The sequence below is a fragment of the Ranitomeya imitator genome, chromosome 4 (genome assembly GCF_032444005.1).
Source record: "Ranitomeya imitator isolate aRanImi1 chromosome 4, aRanImi1.pri, whole genome shotgun sequence".
Lineage (NCBI taxonomy): Eukaryota > Metazoa > Chordata > Amphibia > Anura > Dendrobatidae > Ranitomeya > Ranitomeya imitator.
Genome location: NC_091285.1, coordinates 331,424,938 through 331,443,591, shown reverse-complemented (window position 1 = coordinate 331,443,591; position 18,654 = coordinate 331,424,938). Strand labels below are relative to the sequence as shown.

Genomic DNA, 18,654 nt, shown 5'->3' with positions numbered 1-18,654 from the left:
TTCCATTGCTGCCATATGGGTGCAGCAGCAGGTCGCAGAGGGGATGCTCTGCAGTGGACGACCCTGCACACAGCTCTCCTTGAGGACCTGCTGCCAGCCTCCTCCACAGCTGCTGCGCCTCCTAGAAGGAGCCTGGGCCTGGCCATGCTGCATATGACTGCTACAAAGCTTTGGATGTAAAGTTTTTCTATAGCAGCAATTTGTCCGTTCTTTGTTATGGCACGCTCAGTAAAGTGAATGCAGAGGAAGGAGCCCCCTTCTCTCCTTACCTCCCCCCAGCACATTCTCCTGGGACTAATGTGACTTCACTGTCCTTTGATTGGCTTCAGCACATGCAGAGCAGGAGTATTATCTGAGTTGAAGTGAAGTTGTATAGGAAGAAGAGCCCCCCTGCACTCCGTGGATACAATGACACACGCACCTATCTCTCCTTGGATCACAGTCACTGGCAGCTTCCTCTCTGGCACAGCAGCGCCTAGCCGCGCTGCAAAGTGAGAGACAGGAAGCCAGGAAGGGAGCAGGACGGATGGCTCCCTGCCCGCAGCACATGAGGCCAATCTGGCCAGGCGCCCTCCGGAGCCTCGGAGCCAGATAAACTGGCCAGATTACCATCGTTATTAGCTGTCCTGCAGGGCCCCCCTCCTCCTCCGGGCCCCTGTGCAGCCGCACCGGCTGAACATGCGGTATGCCCGCCCCTGGCGATATTATTAGAAATATAAGTAGTATAAAATGTTGGTTTCTTGCAGGCAGGGTAAATTAAGTAATATAGAGACCCCAATCTGTGTAAAGTGACAGTCAGCATGGACCTGTGTGCTTTCAAATGCAAGGGCTGAATTTTAGTCGCAGTCCGTTCCTGTGCTAAGATATTGGGGCGTGATCACAGAATCATCAAAAGTTTTGCTGTACATAGTCAATAGGGTTGCAAAAAATATGTTCAGGAAAATAGACTGGGCCAAGAAATGCTTAGCTAAGAATTGCAATACTTCGATGCATGTGATGGAGCATGGTTTGCTTAAGAGATGCAGACTTTTTTCCTGATCTTTTTTTTCTCCTGATCCAGCCACGGACCCATCCTGTTGTGAGTTCTGTTTTTGGGCTCCCTCTGGTGGTTACTGATGGTACTGGGTGATTTGTGTTCTGCTGTCTCTGGTGTCCACCTGTTCTATTAGGATTTGGGAGTTTCCTATTTAACCGGGCTTTCTTGTCATTTCCCCGCCGGCTATCAAGGTTATCAGAGTGTTTTGTTACCTCAGCTTCTGGCTTCAGTAATCTTCAGGACAAGCTAAGTTTTGATTTTCTTGTTCCACGTTTTGCTTTATTTTTGTCTTGTCCAGCTTGCATATAATTGTCTTTTTGCTGCTGGTTGCTTTAGTGGGCTGTAATTGCTCCTCATGTTCCATGAGTTGGAACATGAGTTCAAGTAATTACAGGATGGTTTTTTGAAGGGTTTTTTGCTGACCGCGCAGTTTACTTTTGTATCCTCTGCTATCTAGTTTTAGCGGGCCTCATTTTGCTGAATCTGTTTTCATATGTATGTGCCTTCCTCTCATTTCGCCGTCATTATATGTGGGGGGCTACTATTTCTGTGGGGTATTTCTCTGGAGGCAAGAGAGGTCTGTGTTTCTTCTAATAGGGGAAGTTAGATCTTCGGCTGGTGCGAGACGTCTAGGATCAACGTAGGCACGTTCCCCGGCTATTGTTATTTGTGTGTTCAGGTTTAGGGTCGCGGTCAGCTCAGGTTCCATCACCCTAGAGCTCGTTGGTGCTTGTCCTTTTGTGATTCCCTGTCATTGGAATCATGACAGTATAGCCGGCCAAAATGTTTGGGCTGAAGTAGGAGGAAAAGTAGTCTGAGGAAGTTTTTTTTTTTTTTTTCTCTCCTCTGAGGTTGCTGCCTAGCCTTAATTGCAGCCAGGCTGATTTTTTTTTTTTTCCTCCTCTTAATCCTTGAATGGCTCTGACCTTAGCTGTTTATCATGGACGTCCAGAGTTTAGCTTCCAGCTTGAATAATCTTGCTGCTAAGGTTCAAAATATACAAGATTTTGTTGTACATGCTCCTATGTCTGAACCTAGAATTCCTATTCCAGAGTTCTTTGCTGGAGATAGATCTAGTTTTCAACAACAATTGCAAGCTGTTCCTTTCTTTGAAATCTCGCTCTTCTGGAGACCCTGCTCAGCAGGTTAAGATTATTATATCTTTCCTGCGGGGTGACCCTCAAAATTGGGCATTTGCATTGGCACCAGGGGATCCTGCGTTGCTTAATGTGGATGCGTTTTTTCTGGCATTGGGTTTGCTCTATGAGGAACCTAACCAGGAGATTCAGGCTGAAAAAGCTTTATTAGCTCTCTCTCAGGGGCAAGATGAAGCAGAAATATATTGTCAAAAATTTCGGAAATGGTCAGTGCTTACTCAGTGGAATGAGTGCGCCCTGGCTGCAAAGTTCAGAGATGGCCTTTCTGAGGCCATTAAAGATGTCATGGTGGGGTTCCCTGCGCCTACGGGTCTGAATGAGTCTATCACTATGGCTATTCAGATTGATCGGCGTTTACGGGAGCGCAAACCTGTGCACCATTTGGCGGTGTCTTCTGAACAGGCACTTGAGACAATGCAATGTGATAGAGTTCAGTCTAGAAGTGAACGGCAAAACTATAGGCGGAAAAATGGGTTGTGCTTTTATTGTGGTGATTCAGCTCATGTTATATCAGCATGCTCTAAACGCACAAAAAAGGTTGATAAGTCTGTTGCCATTAGTACTTTACAGTCTAAGTTCATTCTGTCTGTGACTCTGATTTGCTCATTATCATCCATTTCCGTAGATGCCTATGTAGATTCAGGCGCTGCCCTGAGTCTTATGGATTGGTCATTTGCCAAGCGATGTGGGTTTAGTCTTGAGCCTCTGGAAGTCCCTATTCCTTTGAAGGGAATTGACTCTACACCTTTAGCTATGAATAAACCTCAGTACTGGACACAAGTGACCATGCGTATGACTCCCGTTCATCAGGAGGTGATTCGCTTCCTGGTATTGTATAATTTACATGATGTTCTAGTACTTGGTCTGCCATGGTTACAAACTCATAATCCAGTCCTTGACTGGAAAACAATGTCTGTGTTAAGCTGGGGTTGTCAGGGGGTTCATGATGATGCACCTCCGATTTCTATCGCTTCATCTACTCCTTCTGAGGTTCCTGTATTTTTGTCTGATTATCGGGATGTTTTTGAGGAGCCTAAGCTCAGTTCGCTTCCTCCTCACAGGGATTGCGATTGTGCTATAGATTTAATTCCTGGTAGTAAATTTCCTAAAGGTTGTTTGTTCAATCTGTCAGTGCCAGAGCATACTGCTATGCGGGATTATGTTAAGGAGTCCTTGGAAAAGGGACATATCCGTCCATCTTCGTCCCCTTTGGGAGCAGGTTTTTTTTTCGTGGCCAAAAAAGATGGGTCCTTGAGGCCTTGTATAGATTATCGTCTTTTGAATAAGATTACCGTAAAATATCAGTATCCTTTGCCTTTGTTGACTGATTTGTTTGCTCGCATTAAGGGGGCTAAATGGTTCACTAAGATTGATCTTCGGGGTGCGTATAATCTTATACGAATAAAGCAAGGTGATGAGTGGAAGACCGCATTTAATACGCCTGAGGGCCATTTTGAGTATTTGGTAATGCCTTTCGGACTTTCTAATGCTCCTTCAGTCTTCCAGTCCTTTATGCACGATATTTTCCGTGAATATCTGGATAAATTTATGATTGTGTATTTGGATGATATTTTGTTTTTTTCTGATGACTGGGAGTCTCATGTTCAGCAGGTCAGGAAGGTGTTTCAGGTCCTGCGGGCTAATTCCTTGTTTGTAAAGGGCTCAAAGTGTCTCTTTGGAGTCCAGAAGATTTCTTTCTTGGGGTATATTTTTTCCCCTTCTACTATTGAGATGGATCCCGTCAAGGTTCGGGCTATTTGTGACTGGACGCAGCCTGCATCTCTTAAGAGTTTGCAGAAGTTCTTGGGCTTTGCTAATTTCTATCGTCGTTTTATAACTAATTTTTCTAGTGTTGTTAAGCCTTTGACGGATTTGACTAAGAAGGGTGCTGATGTTGCTGATTGGTCTCCTGCGGCTGTGGAGGCCTTTCAGGAACTTAAACGCCGGTTTTCTTCTGCTCCTGTGTTGCGTCAGCCTGATGTTTCGCTTCCTTTCCAAGTTGAGGTTGATGCTTCCGAGATTGGAGCGGGGGCGGTTTTGTCACAGAGAAGCTCCGATTGCTCGGTGATGAAGCCATGTGCGTTCTTTTCTAGAAAATTTTCGCCCGCTGAGCGGAATTATGATGTGGGTAATCGGGAACTTTTGGCCATGAAGTGGGCATTTGAGGAGTGGCGTCATTGGCTGGAGGGTGCTAGACATCGTGTGGTGGTCTTGACTGATCACAAAAATCTGATTTACCTTGAGTCTGCCAGGCGTCTGAATCCTAGACAGGCTCATTGGTCACTGTTTTTCTCTCGTTTCAATTTTGTGGTTTCATACCTGCCAGGTTCAAAGAATGTGAAGGTGGATGCTCTTTCTAGGAGTTTTGTGCCTGACTCCCCTGGAAATTCTGAGCCCACTGGTATCCTTAGGGATGGGGTGATTTTGTCGGCCGTCTTCCCAGACTTGCGACGTGCTTTGCAGGAATTTCAGGCGGGTAAACCTGATCGTTGTCCGCCTGAGAGACTGTTTGTTCCGGATAGTTGGACCAGTAGAGTCATCTCCAAGGTCCATTCTTCTGCGTTGGCAGGTCATCCTGGAATATTTGGTACTAGAGACTTGGTGGCCAGGTCTTTTTGGTGGCCTTCCTTGTCGAGGGATGTGCGTTCTTTTGTGCAGTCTTGTGAGGTTTGTGCTTGGGCTAAGCCTTGCTGTTCTCGAGCCAGTGGATTGTTGTCACCTTTGCCTATTCCGAAGAGGCCTTGGGCGCACATTTCCATGGACTTTATTTCGGATCTCCCTGTCTCTCAAAAAATGTCTGTCATCTGGGTTGTGTGTGACCGCTTTTCTAAAATGGTTCATCTTGTACCCTTGCCTAAGTTGCCTTCCTCCTCTGAGTTGGTCCCTCTCTTTTTCCAGAACGTGGTTCGTTTGCATGGGATTCCGGAGAACATCGTTTCTGACAGGGGATCCCAGTTTGTGTCTAGATTTTGGCGGACGTTCTGTGCTAAGATGGGCATTGATTTGTCCTTTTCGTCTGCATTCCATCCTCAGACGAATGGCCAGACGGAGCGAACTAATCAGACCTTGGAAACTTATTTGAGGTGTTTTGTTTCTGCTGATCAGGATGACTGGGTTACCTTTTTGCCGCTGGCCGAGTTTGCCCTTAATAATCGGGCTAGTTCTGCTACCTTGGTTTCTCCTTTCTTTTGTAATTCGGGGTTTCATCCTCGTTTTTCCTCTGGTCAGGTGGAGCCTTCTGATTATCCTGGAGTGGACATGGTGGTGGATGGGTTGCATCGGATTTGGAGTCATGTGGTGGACAATTTGAAGTTGTCCCAGGAGAAGGCTCAGCAGTTTGCTAATCGCCGTCGCCACGTGGGTCCTCGACTTCGTGTTGGGGACTTGGTGTGGTTGTCTTCTCGTTTTGTTCCTATGAAGGTCTCTTCTCCTAAGTTCAAGCCTCAGTTCATCGGTCCTTATAGGATCTTGGAAATTCTTAACCCTGTGTCGTTTCGTTTGGATCTCCCGGCATCGTTTGCTATTCATAATGTGTTCCATCGGTCGTTGTTGCGGAGGTATGAGGTACCTGTTGTTCCTTCGCTTGAGCCTTCTGCTCCGGTGCTGGTGGAGGGAGAATTGGAGTATGTTGTGGAGAAGATCTTGGATTCTCGTGTTTCCAGACGGAAACTCCAATATTTGGTCAAGTGGAAGGGTTATGGTCAGGAGGATAATTCTTGGGTGGTTGCCTCTGATGTTCATGCTGATGATTTGGTCTGCGCTTTTCATAGGGCTCATCCTGGTCGCCCTGGTGGTTCTCGTGAGGGTTCGGTGACCCCTCCTCAAGGGGGGGTACTGTTGTGAGTTCTGTTTTTGGGCTCCCTCTGGTGGTTACTGATGGTACTGGGTGATTTGTGTTCTGCTGTCTCTGGTGTCCACCTGTTCTATTAGGATTTGGGAGTTTCCTATTTAACTGGGCTTTCTTGTCATTTCCCTGCCGGCTATCAAGGTTATCAGAGTGTTTTGTTACCTCAGCTTCTGGCTTCAGTAATCTTCAGGACAAGCTAAGTTTTGATTTTCTTGTTCCACGTTTTGCTTTATTTTTGTCTTGTCCAGCTTGCATATAATTGTCTCTTTGCTGCTGGTTGCTTTAGTGGGCTGTAATTGCTCCTCATGTTCCATGAGTTGGAACATGAGTTCAAGTAATTACAGGATGGTTTTTTGAAGGGTTTTTTGCTGACCGCGCAGTTTACTTTTGTATCCTCTGCTATCTAGTTTTAGCGGGCCTCATTTTGCTGAATCTGTTTTCATACTGTGTATGTGCCTTCCTCTCATTTCGCCGTCATTATATGTGGGGGGCTGCTATTTCTGTGGGGTATTTCTCTGGAGGCAAGAGAGGTCTGTGTTTCTTCTAATAGGGGAAGTTAGATCTTCGGCTGGAGCGAGACGTCTAGGATCAACGTAGGCACGTTCCCCGGCTATTGTTATTTGTGTGTTCAGGTTTAGGGTCGCGGTCAGCTCAGGTTCCATCACCCTAGAGCTCGTTGGTGCTTGTCCTTTTGTGATTCCCTGCCATTGGAATCATGACACCATCCATCTAGTCCATCAAGAGTCACTCTCATCTCATCAGTCCATAAAATATTTTAAAAATCTGTTTTCAGCTATTTTTTGGCCCAGTCATGACATTTCAACTTTTATGTCTTGTTCAGTGGTGGTGGGGTTCCAGTCTTCCTAAGTTTGGACATGTCACTGAGAATGAAGCATCTTATGCTTCAGAGAACTCCAGGGATGTTGTGGTTCTGGAGTATGACATTACTGGAGGATGATGAATCGCTTCACATTTGATTTTTCCCAAATCTTTGGCAGTTATTGTACATCTTTTTTTACTCAGGACCATTTTGCCTGGGGAAAACAAGCCACCTAATAATTCGGCACACTTTGATAAAGGGTGTTGATATACTTAAGCCACATCCTTCCCTCATTACACAACTACACATTATCTGATCTGCTTCACACTAATAAGCATTCAAGTTTCTTTTTTTATTGTATCTCTTTCAGAGTTTTGGTACTGATAATACTATTTGCACAGTACCTCAGAAACATTACTCTTATTTTACCTTGCTATAAGATTGGAAGAGGAATAAAGACTTATAAATTACAAGTCTTCAAAATGTTTCCGGTAGGTAAAAACTATTAAACATGACATTATATAAATTTTACATTATTTTCCAAAAGCTGGTATGAAATTATTGTGGCATATGGACAATTTTACATTATATGTGACATGCCACTGCAACAGGTTGTTCTCTGATAATCAATCCCAACTAAAGTGCTGAATATAATCAGAAAAAAAAGAAATAGGAAGAAAAGAGCCAAAAATGTTTAAACGCTAACTTTTTTTAAAGCAATTGAAAAAGGACTTGTTTCTAGTACTCTGTTTTGATTGTTAATAAGCACCATCACCCCTTACCCAAGTCGAAACATAATATATATAAATGTATTTTAAATACAAGTCAAAGTTGACCTCTCAATATATGTGCAGCAATTTTATTTAGCAGTATATAATATATAAATTATGTAAATATATATAATATATAAATTCTATAAATATATGTGCAGCAATTTTCATAAAGAAATCAGGAAGTAACACCGTATATGTCATGAAGGACACCCTCAGAGCCAGAGCGCAGAAACCAGGTACCAGGAGCCCAAGGTCGTGTTATTCTCCAGGACGCATGACAGAACTGGAGGGCATAGGATTGTATGTTAATTGTCCGCATCAAGTCTGAGGTGAAGCAGTAGCCTGAGAGCCCAGGTTGTGATAGAGACCCTATAAACCGGCTCGCACTGCCTATCGTACAGACATCTGTCTTAGGACAGGAGAGAGGGGACTTTGCAACCAAGCTTCAAGTGGCAGGGACCTCGCCAACTAAAGTAGCGCAAGTAGTTAAGGCTTATGGACCTCACCTGGGAGAGGGGCCCCCTACTGCCTCCAAGCTGGCCAGACCACAGCTACCCTGCACTTGGTACCCTGGACTGAGGACTGCTATCATCAGTAAACCAGGTAAAGACTGCAAAACTGTGACCTTGTTCTTTGCCATACCATCCACCACACCATTGGTGCCCTACACCTGGGAAGCCCTGGGGACCCCGCTTCACCTGTGGGAAGCATCACCATCTTGCTGCATACCATCAAGCCAGAGGACCCCTTTAAGAAGCATCTGTCCCCACTGACCGAACACTTCAGGTTGCGCCACAAACAATAAACTTTATTCATAAAACCCTAAAATACATTCCCCTTAAATTGGGTGCCCAGGGCCATGGACCAGGTCGCAGCCACCATGACATCCCCTTTAAGTACCGGACCCGATACCGAGTACCCCACGGCCCTGGCGGGCATTCCACCTATATGGTTCAATTGTGATATGTCCTATGAGTAAGTTAGGCCTGAGTTCTGTCCACCTTGGAAGAGAGCAGTGTAATAGAAGCAGGTTTAGTGTGAAGAGGCTTGCTTGCTAATGATTAAAAGGTAGGCTGGAAGCTGGAATGTGTAATGGAGAAATTGGAAACCGCTATATGGAATTTTTTTTTTAGTATTTTGTGAGTCTTTGGAAAGAAATTGGTTTGGCGAATTCACTGAGCAAATCCTAGTTTTAAGAGATTGGATGATGATCTAATTACAGTTATATGAAAAAGTTTGGGCACCTCTATTATTCTTAAGCTTAATGTTTTATAAAAATTGTTTTTTTTTTGCAACAGCTATTTCAGTTTCCTATATCTAATAACTGTTGGACACAGTAATGTTTCTGCCTTGAAATGAAGTTTATTGTGCTAACAGAAAATGTGCAATCTGCATTCAAACAAAATTTGACAGGTGCATAAGTATGGGCACCCCACCAGAAAAGTGATATTAATATTTAGTAGATCCTCCTTTTGCAAAAATAACAGCCTCTAGTCGCTTCCTGTAGCTTTTAATGAGTTCCTGGATCCTGGATGAAAGTATTTTTGACCATTCTTTTTTACAAAACAATTCCAGTTCAGTTAAGTTTGATGGTCGCCGAGCATGGACAGCCCTCTTCAAATGATCCCACAGATGTTCAATGATATTCAGGTCTGGGGACTGGGATGGCCATTCCAGAACAGTGTAATTGTTCCTCTGCATGAATGCCTGAGTAGATTTGGAGCGGTGTTTTGGATCATTGTCTTGCTGAAAGATCCATCCCCTGCGTAACTTCAACTTTGTCACTGATTCATGAACATTATTGTCAAGAATCTGCTGATACTCTGAGAGGAATCCATGCGTCCCTCAACTTTAACAAGATTCCCGATGCTGGCATTGGCCACACAGCCCCAAAGCATGATGGAACCTCCACCAAATTTTGCTGTGGGTAGCAAGTGTTTTTTTGGAATGCTGTGTATTTTGGCCGTCATGCATAACGCCTTTTTGTATGACCAAACAACTCAATCTTGGTTTCATCAGTCCACAGGACCTTCTTCCAAAATGAAATTGGCTTCTCCAAATGTGCTTTTACATACCTCAGCCGACTCTGTTTGTGGCATGCTTGCAGAAACGGCTTCTTTATCGGTCGTCCATGGCAGCACTACGGAGAGAGGGGATCCGCCCTTCAGGAACAGGAAAACCTACAGATACATAAGGGCGGCACCTCTCCCACGCATCAGTTGGTTTCCTGTTCCTGGAGGACAGGATTCCCTTCAGATACGACGACTTCGACTTCGTTCACCTATCAACACCCAGGCCGGCTGTCCGACCCAGGTAGCGAGGGGGTCTCCTACCTCGGGCAGTGCGGGTCCCTGGTAGCGCCACGGTGGGTCCGGGTAGGACTCCACGACAGTGATTGGTGCAGGCTGGAGTGACATCCGGAGGAGGTCCATCCCCAGTGGCAGCAAGGTGAGTATGTCCCCCCCAGAGTCAGTTCACCCTCCTGGGCCTCGGTCTTCCCCGCCTCTGGTCCCCCGTCGGTGCAGTGCGGTGCAGGCTTTCCGGGCCCGCCCTGTATGCTCCTTTCGGTTCGGGGGGCGGGACCGGAGCCGGGGGTCGGGCGCTGGCTTCTGCCGCGATCGCCGCTGTGCTGCGGCCGTGGGCAGCGGTAGTGTAGCAGCGGGCGGCTGGGGGGTCTGGCGGAGCCGTCCCCGGCTTCCGGGAGCGTCCCTGAGTGCACTTCCAGAAACCGGAAGTGATGCGCAGGGGGCGGGGCCAGGACCGGAAGTCAAACGCCGGCCGGATTTTGCTTACAGCGCCGCTGTACTGCATATGGCGGGGGAGGGTGGGGGGCGATTGGGGGTGGAGGAGTGTCCTGCACGTGGGGGGGTTGATTCGGCTGCAACATGTTCTGGATCCGGGGGAAGGGCTATTTATAGCCGAACAGAACGCTGCAGGGCTGCTTGGGTGCCCATCTGCAGCTATGGATGAGCTGGAAGCTGCCATCGGTTTGCTGGAGCAGGAGCAGGACAGATCCTTGGAGAAGTCCCATGCAAACCCCCAGCCGAAGACCCGCGGACGCAGTAATCAGCCCAGTCGCAGATCTAGACAACAGGATCTGGACCGACCCCCAGTGATCCGGTACCTATCGCTACTGCCTGGGTAAGAGATCTTCGTGAACGTACCCTGATGCAGTCTTTTCCTATGTTTATTTCCTTAGGGGAAAAAATGCACTGGTAAAGTAAAAAACAAGGAGTGCGCACTATGCGCTTGCCCTTTGCCAGACGCCTACCCTAAAAGACTTTGTCAGTCGTGTGTACGGCAGACGGTAGGAAATAAATTGATGGGAACACGGTTTAGCGGTAGCACCAGGGTAAAATTACATAGCCTTTTTCTCCGCTCCCATAGGTGGCGGAAGAGTCTCCTGATTTTACATCAAACCTTGGGGAGATTATCAGGAAGGAGGTGAAAGATTCCCTGAAATCCCTGTCCCGGGGGAGCCTTCCAAAAGAAGAAGGGAGCCTAGCGCCTCAGATTCGGATTCGTCCGCTGGCCCTAGAAAGGAGAATTATTCAGACACTTCTGTTTCCTCAGTGTCCTCTTCAGAAGAGGATTCTAATTGTTTCTGTTTCCCACTGGACCAGATGGACAAGCTGATCAAATCAGTTAGATCCACCATGGGGGTGGCTGACGAAAGGCCAGAACTTTCAGCGCAGGATCTAATGTTTGGCGGTCTAGACCCAAAAAAGCATAGGTCTTTTCCGCTTAATGACAAGGTTCAGAACCTTATCAAAAGGGAATGGAAAAAGCCAGAGAAGAAAGGCTCCTTTCCACCGGCCTTTAAACGCAGATATCCCTTTGAGGACCCCCTGGTGAATACGTGGGATAAAGCACCAAAATTGGACGCAGCAGTGGCTAAGGCGTCTAAAAGATCATCTATCCCCTTTGGCGACATGGCTTCCCTAAGGGATCCCCTCAATAAGAAGGCTGACTCATTTCTTAAAGGGACATGGGAGATGTCGGCGGGTGCCCTAAGACCTGCAGTAGCGGCGACATGTGCAGCCAGATCAATGATGGTCTGGCTGGATCAGCTAGGGTCCAAATTGGAAGAGGGAGTCTCCAGGGATTCTATGTTAAAATTCCTGCCAACAATTCAGAACGCCGCTGCCTTTCTCGCGGACACATCTGCAGATCCGGCAAGGATGGCGGCCAGAGCAGCTGGATTATCAAATGCGGCACGCAGAGACCTGTGGCTGAAATGTTGGCCGGGTGACCTTCAGTCTAGATCCCGTCTGTGCTCTATCCCATGCGAAGGGGAATACCTGTTTGGTCCAGTCCTGGACGAACTGCTGGAGAAAGCCGGAGACGAGAAGAAAAAATTTCCCAGTCTACTGACCACTTCTTACAGGCGTCCCTTCGCAGGGAAGAGGTTCTTCCGAAGGAGACCAGCTAGAGACCAGAGCAGATGGGACGATAAAAGGAAGAAAGGTACTGGATTTATGTTTGGAGGTGGGGGACGTCAGGAACCATCCCGGGCAGTCAAAAAACCACCCCAATGACTAGTCGCCCCGGTGGGAGGTAGACTTTCTGCCTTCTAGCCGGCCTGGTCCAAAATCTCCAGTAGCGATTGGATTTTGGGAATAATAGCTACGGATCTGCGGCTAGAGTTCTCCTCTATCTCTCAGAATTGCTTCAGAATTACGCCACTCAGGTCCTCTCCAGCAGAACAGGCGGCCCTGGAAATGGAAGTTCGCGACCTGCTCGTTAAGAATGTCCTATCAGAGGTTCAGGAAGGAGAACAGGGTAGAGGGTTCTACTCTCCTCTATTCCTGATACGTAAACCTGACGGCTCCTTTAGAACTATTATTAATCTTAGGGCTCTTAACAATTTCCTGACCGTACAGTCATTTAAAATGGAGACTATTAACACCGCAATAAAGCTACTGTTTAAAAACTGCTTTATGGTAGTATTGGATTTAAAGGACGCCTATTACCATATCCCCATTTATGCAGGACACCAACGATTCCTGAAGTGGCGGTGCGGTTGGAGGGGGTAGTCAGACATTTTCAGTATAGGGCCCTCCCTTTTGGTATATCAGTCGCCCCTCGGGTGTTTACCAAGGTAATGGCTGAGGTTATGGCACACCTACATGAGTCTGACATTCTAATAATCCCCTACCTGGACGATCTCCTTATCGTGGGTAAAACGGCGGATCACTGTCTGGAACAATTACATAAAGTAATGTCTGCTCTGGAGCGTCTGGGGTGAATGCTAAATGTTAAAAAATCTCGGTTACAGCCCATGACGGTGCAGCGATTTTTAGGCCTGACCCTGGATTCTTAGGTTCAGGAATGCCGTCTGCCTCTCGAGAAAATTGATCGCCTGCACCTTCAGGTGCTGAATGCCTCTAAAAACCCCACCATGTCCCTTAGAAGAGCCATGTCTCTGTTAGGCTCTCTCTCGTCCTGTATTCCAGTGGTCCAATGGGCCCAGTATCATACGAGGATACTTCAGGGCGAGGTGCTGTCACAACAAAAAAGGTTGGGGGGATGTCTGGAGAGTCTGCTGACCCTATCCCAAGACGCTATTGTATCCCTCGAATGGTGGCTAGACCGAGAGAACCTGTCCACGGGGGTCCCCTGGGAATATAATGTAACCCGTATAGTCACCTCAGACGCTAGCCCTTCTGGGTGGGGGGCTCACATGGGGGATATATTGGTACAGGGGCGTTGGGATCAGTGTCAGATGGAAATGTCCTCCAACCTGAAGGAGTTAACGGCAGTGGAACAGGCTGTTAAATCACTCCTTGTCTATCTACAGGGCCACCACGTGCGGGTTTTCTCAGACAATCGTGTCACTGTGGCATATATAAACCACCAAGGCGGGACCCGTTCCAAATCCCTAATGTGCGTAGCAGATCGTCTGTTCCAGCTAGCAGAGCAACATCTCCTCTCATTGTCGGCTCTTCACGTAAGAGGAGCAGAAAACACTATGGCGGATTTCTTAAGCCGCAACACATTAAAGCAGGGAGAGTGGTCCCTGAACGGCTCCATCTTCAACCTCATCGTGGAAAGGTGGGGTCAACCGGAGGTGGACCTGTTCGCCACAAAAGAAAACAGAAGAGTGACTCAATGCTGCTCTCTGAACCCGAGAGAAAATCCCCTGTCAGTAGACGCCCTCCTCATAGACTGGAACTTCAGGCTAGCTTACGCCTTTCCTCCCCTGTCTCTAATTCCTCTGGTGGTGAGGAAAATCAGGAAGGACAAAGCCACAGTGATATTAATTGCCCCCTTCTGGCCCAGAAGGACGTGGTTTCCATGCCTAAGGGCTATGTCGATATCCGACCCATGGGTCTTGCCAGACATCCCGGATCTCCTATCCCAGGGCCCAGTCTACCATCCTCGGGCGGTTGGCCTTCATCTGACAGCGTGGATTTTGAGCGGGCGCTGTTAAAAGATAGGGGGTTCTCTCCAGGCCTCATTAACACTCTGCTGAAGAGCAGAAAAATAAGCACCACAAAAATTTATGTCCGGATCTGGAAGAGATTTCTTCAGAACTCGGGGGTAATAGCTGGTCTGTCAATACCGATAAATCAGATTTTGGAATTCCTACAGAAGGGGTTAGATATGGGGTTATCCCCAAATACTCTTAAAGTGCAGGTATCAGCCTTAGGGGCCCTCTTTGGCTGCAACATTGCTGAGAATCGCTGGGTCAGCAGATTCATCAGGGCGACAAAACGGGCTAGGCCAATGGTAAAAAATAGGGTCATGCCATGGGACCTGAACCTAGTCCTCTCAGCCATGACAGAGGCCCCATTTGAGCCGATTACTTCAGCCTCTATTAAAAATCTATCCCTTAAAGTAGCCTTCCTGGTGGCCCTAACATCGGCACGTAGGATAGGCGACATCCAAGCATTGTCCAGAGTTCCCCCTTACATGCAGCTTAGGGATGATAGAGTAATACTGTCCCCTGATCCAGCATATCTTCCTAAAGTAGTGTCCAGATTCCACAGAATACAGGAAATAGTTCTTCCATCTTTTCTCCCCAATCCTACTAACGATAAGGAAAGGAAGCTACACACTTTAGATGTAAAAAGATGTATCCTGGAGTATCTAGCGGTATCTGATCCCTGGAAGATTCGTGTCCTATCAGAGTAGTAGGAAAGGGCATAGAGCATCGAAATCTACTTTAGCTAGATAGATCATGGAGGCTATCTCGCTGGCATACATCTCAAAGGGCAAGCCGGCGCCTGAAGGTCTTAAAGCGCATTCCACTAGAGCTATGGCGGCTTCATGGGAGGAAAGATTGGAGGTATCGATCGACCAGATTTGTAAGGCTGCTACTTGGTCTTCCCCAAACACATTCTATAACCACTATAGATTGAACCTGGGTGCCTCTTCTGACCTCTCTTTTGGTGTAAGGGTGCTGCAAGCTGTAGTCCCTCCCTAGTTAGTTACTCTCTGTAATTCTCTCCGTAGTGCTGTCATGGACAATCGATAAAGTCTTAGTTACTCACCGGTTAATGGTGTTTCTCGGAGTCCATGACAGCACCTGTACATACCCTCCCGTCTTCTTAAGTTCTGGGTGTACACCTCTTCCTTTCGTTTATATAATTCACGGGTAGTGAATAGTTAGTTATTGTATTATTGTTTATTATGTATGCTATTAACCATGGTGGTCCTCTTGTGCTCTGTAAACCAACTGATCCGTGGGAGAGGTGCCGCCCTTATGTATCTGTAGGTTTTCCTGTTCCTGAAGGGCGGATCCCCTCTCTCCATAGTGCTGTCATGGACTCCGAGAAACACCGTTAACCGGTGAGTAACTTAGGCCGGCGTCACACTTGGCGTAAGACATTACGGTACGTTTTCTACGTCCGTAATACGCGCGTGATACGCCAAAATGTCTCCGTAATCTCTCTCCGTAGTTCTTGCGTCGCCTAGGTGTGGTCGCGTATTTTGCGCATGTACTGGTCCGTGTGTAATCCGTATGTGATCCGTATGGCGTTTTTACCACGCACCATTCCAAAATGGACATTTAACGGTTTTCTGGCCTGCAAATCATTTAAACCATCATTAACAACACTATTTAAGCCCTCGACAACAGGTGTACCCCTCCCATATGCCCTATATGTTCTCAAGCATATTTTGGCTGTGGTACTTGGAGCTCCCAAACATGTCTGACCATGTGTATTTAAGCACAACTCAGCGGGTGTTGCTTCACTGGGTGTTGTCTCGTCGCTTTGGCCAGCCATATACGGTCAATGCAGATCCGCGAAGGAGGAGACAAAGATTGTGGGTCCATCCTCTATTGACCCAACGCCCGAGTAAAGGACATTTCCAGAGACTCTATTCATCTTTGAGGGCCCATCCAGACAAATTTTTCCTGTATACTCGCATGTCCATCAGGACTTTTGACATGTTGCTGGAGATCTTACGTCCTGGACTCACCTATCAGGACACCTGGATGAGAAAAGCCATCTCTGCTGAGGAGCGTCTGCTCCTAACCTTACGGTATGTATTTAGACCTTTTAGATTTTGTTGTGTTGGCCAATGTGTTTTGTCCTACTATGTTTCAGTTCCTTAACTTAGACATGAGGCCACAAGCACATTTCTAAAAATGTGTTTAATATTTGATTATAGTAATACTGTGAAATGTCCCTTTTTGCTTACTCAATAATCACAGAGAAAATTTACTAGACACTTGTGTTTCGTCCTGTTTTCATATTCCTCATGTTCCTTTATTTTGTTTTCCTTGTTTTTCAGCTTCCTGGCCACAGGCTTGTCCTATGCGGGTCTACACCTGGAGTTTCTCATTGGGCGTTCTACCATTTCAGTCATTGTTAGGACAACCTGTTCCCAAATATGGCTGAAACTTAACGAAGTTGTGATGCCAGAGCCAAAAATGGATGATTGGCTCAAAATCGCCACTGGATTCCAAAATACTTGTGACTTCCCTAACTGCATTGGAGCTGTGGATGGGAAACATATCAGGGTGCGTAAGCCGCCGAACTCTGGTTCCCAATTCTACAATTATAAGCAGTTTTTCTCTGTAGTTATGTTAGCAGTTGCTGACAGCAACTACAGGTTTATAATTGTAGACATTGGGGCCTATGGCCGAACTGGAGACTCTAGGGTCTTCAATTCGTCCATAATGGGTCGCCGGCTACGTGACAACCAGTTGAACCTCCCACCACCACAACAACTCCCAGGCTCCAATGCGGAAGCAGTGCCTTTTGTTTTGGTTGGAGATGAGGCCTTCCAACTGACGAGGCACGTCATGAGGCCTTACCCCAGGCGCAACCTTGACCACCGGCGGAGGGTTTTTAATTTGAGACTTACCAGGGCACGGAGACTGGTTGAGTGCGCCTTTGGGATTCTTGTAGCCAAATGGCGTGTTCTTCAGTCTGCAATTCAGCTGAGTGAGGCTTCAATCAATGAAGTGATCAAAGCCTGTGTAATTCTACATAATTTCACCAGAATACATGATTGTTTGTCTACTAATTTGCAAAATCACGTCATGACCAATCATAGTAGGCCTCCCCCATATGTCCCTCCTCGGCGACGTCCCCTTTCTGGCCTAAAAGTTCGGGATGTGTTCACCAATTATTTTTTGACTCCTCAGGGTGCCACTCCCTGGCAAGACTATGCAATTTTGCATGTGTAATTATTTATGTACCTAAATTTTGCCATTATCAAGTTTGAAAATATGTCTGCTGTGTTTAATTTGTTGACATATGGTTCTGATCATATCATGTGTGTGTGAGTTAAGAAGAATGAACAGAGTGCATACATAGTTTTTTGTTAAGTAAAGGCAATTTTACTTCTTAAACTTGTTTTTGGTTTTTTTGTTTGTTTTGGCATAACCAATCTTTGTGCACAAAAAAGAACAGCTTTTTTTTAACAAAAAAAAAACAACAAAGTAAAATAAAAGCATTACAGCTTGCTTTTTAAGCACAAACCAAACCAAATGTCTTAAACAAATTAAAAAAAAGTTGTACCCAACATTACAAGTCCTGGTACGTAGGAAGGGGAGAAGTGGATTGGTCTGGGTCACCATCAGATGGCCTTTGCAGGCCCAATTGTCCAGCAGCCTGTGCGGCTGTTATAGTGGCTTGCGGGAAATTCTGCCTGCTCTGATGCTGGCCACTTTGATGAGTGGGGCCTGGATTTGGGAGATAACCCTGATGTTGCAGCCCATATGTGCGGGAATCATACCCCAACCCAAAATGACCATATTGTCCAAACCCAGGTTGGGACCAGCCTCCAGCACTGGGTGCGGACAAGTGGCCATATTGGGATGGTTGATGATATCCTGCAATATGGTGCTGATGTTGCCATTGTTGGTTAGTTGGTGGTTGGGGTGGAGGTGTTGGCTGACGTGGAGGGGGTGCTTCAGATCCTTGGTGCGCATGCTGGCCTTGTAGTCTCGGAGGCCGCAGAATATTTTCAGGTGACATCTGCCACTGTTCAATCATCTGCATCAGATTGTATGGGTTATTTGGGGGGGTGCATGCGTCAATAAGGATCTGAAAACACCCTCTCAAACGAAGCCTCAACTCCCGCTCTATGGAGCGTAAATACTGGGCAAGGCTCCGTGTGAATCCCTCCTCCCCATCATCCTCTCGAACCCGGGCCAAATAGTTCATGACCCCAGCATCCACGTTTTGCCTGCTTTGGCGAAGCTCTCTCCTGCGTCGTGCACGCTGGGGTCTGACTGCAGCCTGTGGGGATCGGTCCAGGGCAACAGTTGGGCTGCTGCTATTACCAGGGTCATCCTGGCTAGGTGCTGCTGCTGCAGAAGAGAACTGTGGGCCCTCTGGGTTTTCTTCAGAAGCAGCTGGAGCTGGGTGGGCAGATGATGAAGATGCTGTAGGTCTTGCGCAGGAAGGAGCAGCAGATGGACCAGCCACCTCTTCACCTTCTCCAACTGGGTCAATGACCAGTTCTGAGTCCGACCCTGTCTCCCTGCCAGTGAGGTTAGACTGAGTTCTGCAAAGATAAATTTGACCAGTTACTATGTTTTTTGGAATCATCTCTCAACA

General features: G+C 46.9%; 2 protein-coding genes across 2 annotated transcripts in view; both read left to right on the top strand.

Annotated features, from left to right (window-relative positions):
* SLC23A1 (solute carrier family 23 member 1) overlaps nt 1-18,654 on the top strand; it is a 334,606-nt gene that overhangs the window by 158,115 nt on the left and 157,837 nt on the right. The window contains exon 8 of the mRNA XM_069764941.1: nt 7,231-7,351. Within this exon, the coding sequence (XP_069621042.1) occupies nt 7,231-7,351 (121 nt within the window). The remainder of the gene's footprint in view (nt 1-7,230; nt 7,352-18,654) is intronic.
* Nucleotides 15,455-18,478, top strand: LOC138676079 (uncharacterized). Its single transcript, XM_069764940.1, has 2 exons — nt 15,455-16,123; nt 16,376-18,478. Exons 1-2 carry the CDS (start codon nt 15,732-15,734, stop codon nt 17,274-17,276), a joined length of 1,293 nt encoding a protein of 430 aa, XP_069621041.1. The 5' UTR covers nt 15,455-15,731; the 3' UTR covers nt 17,277-18,478.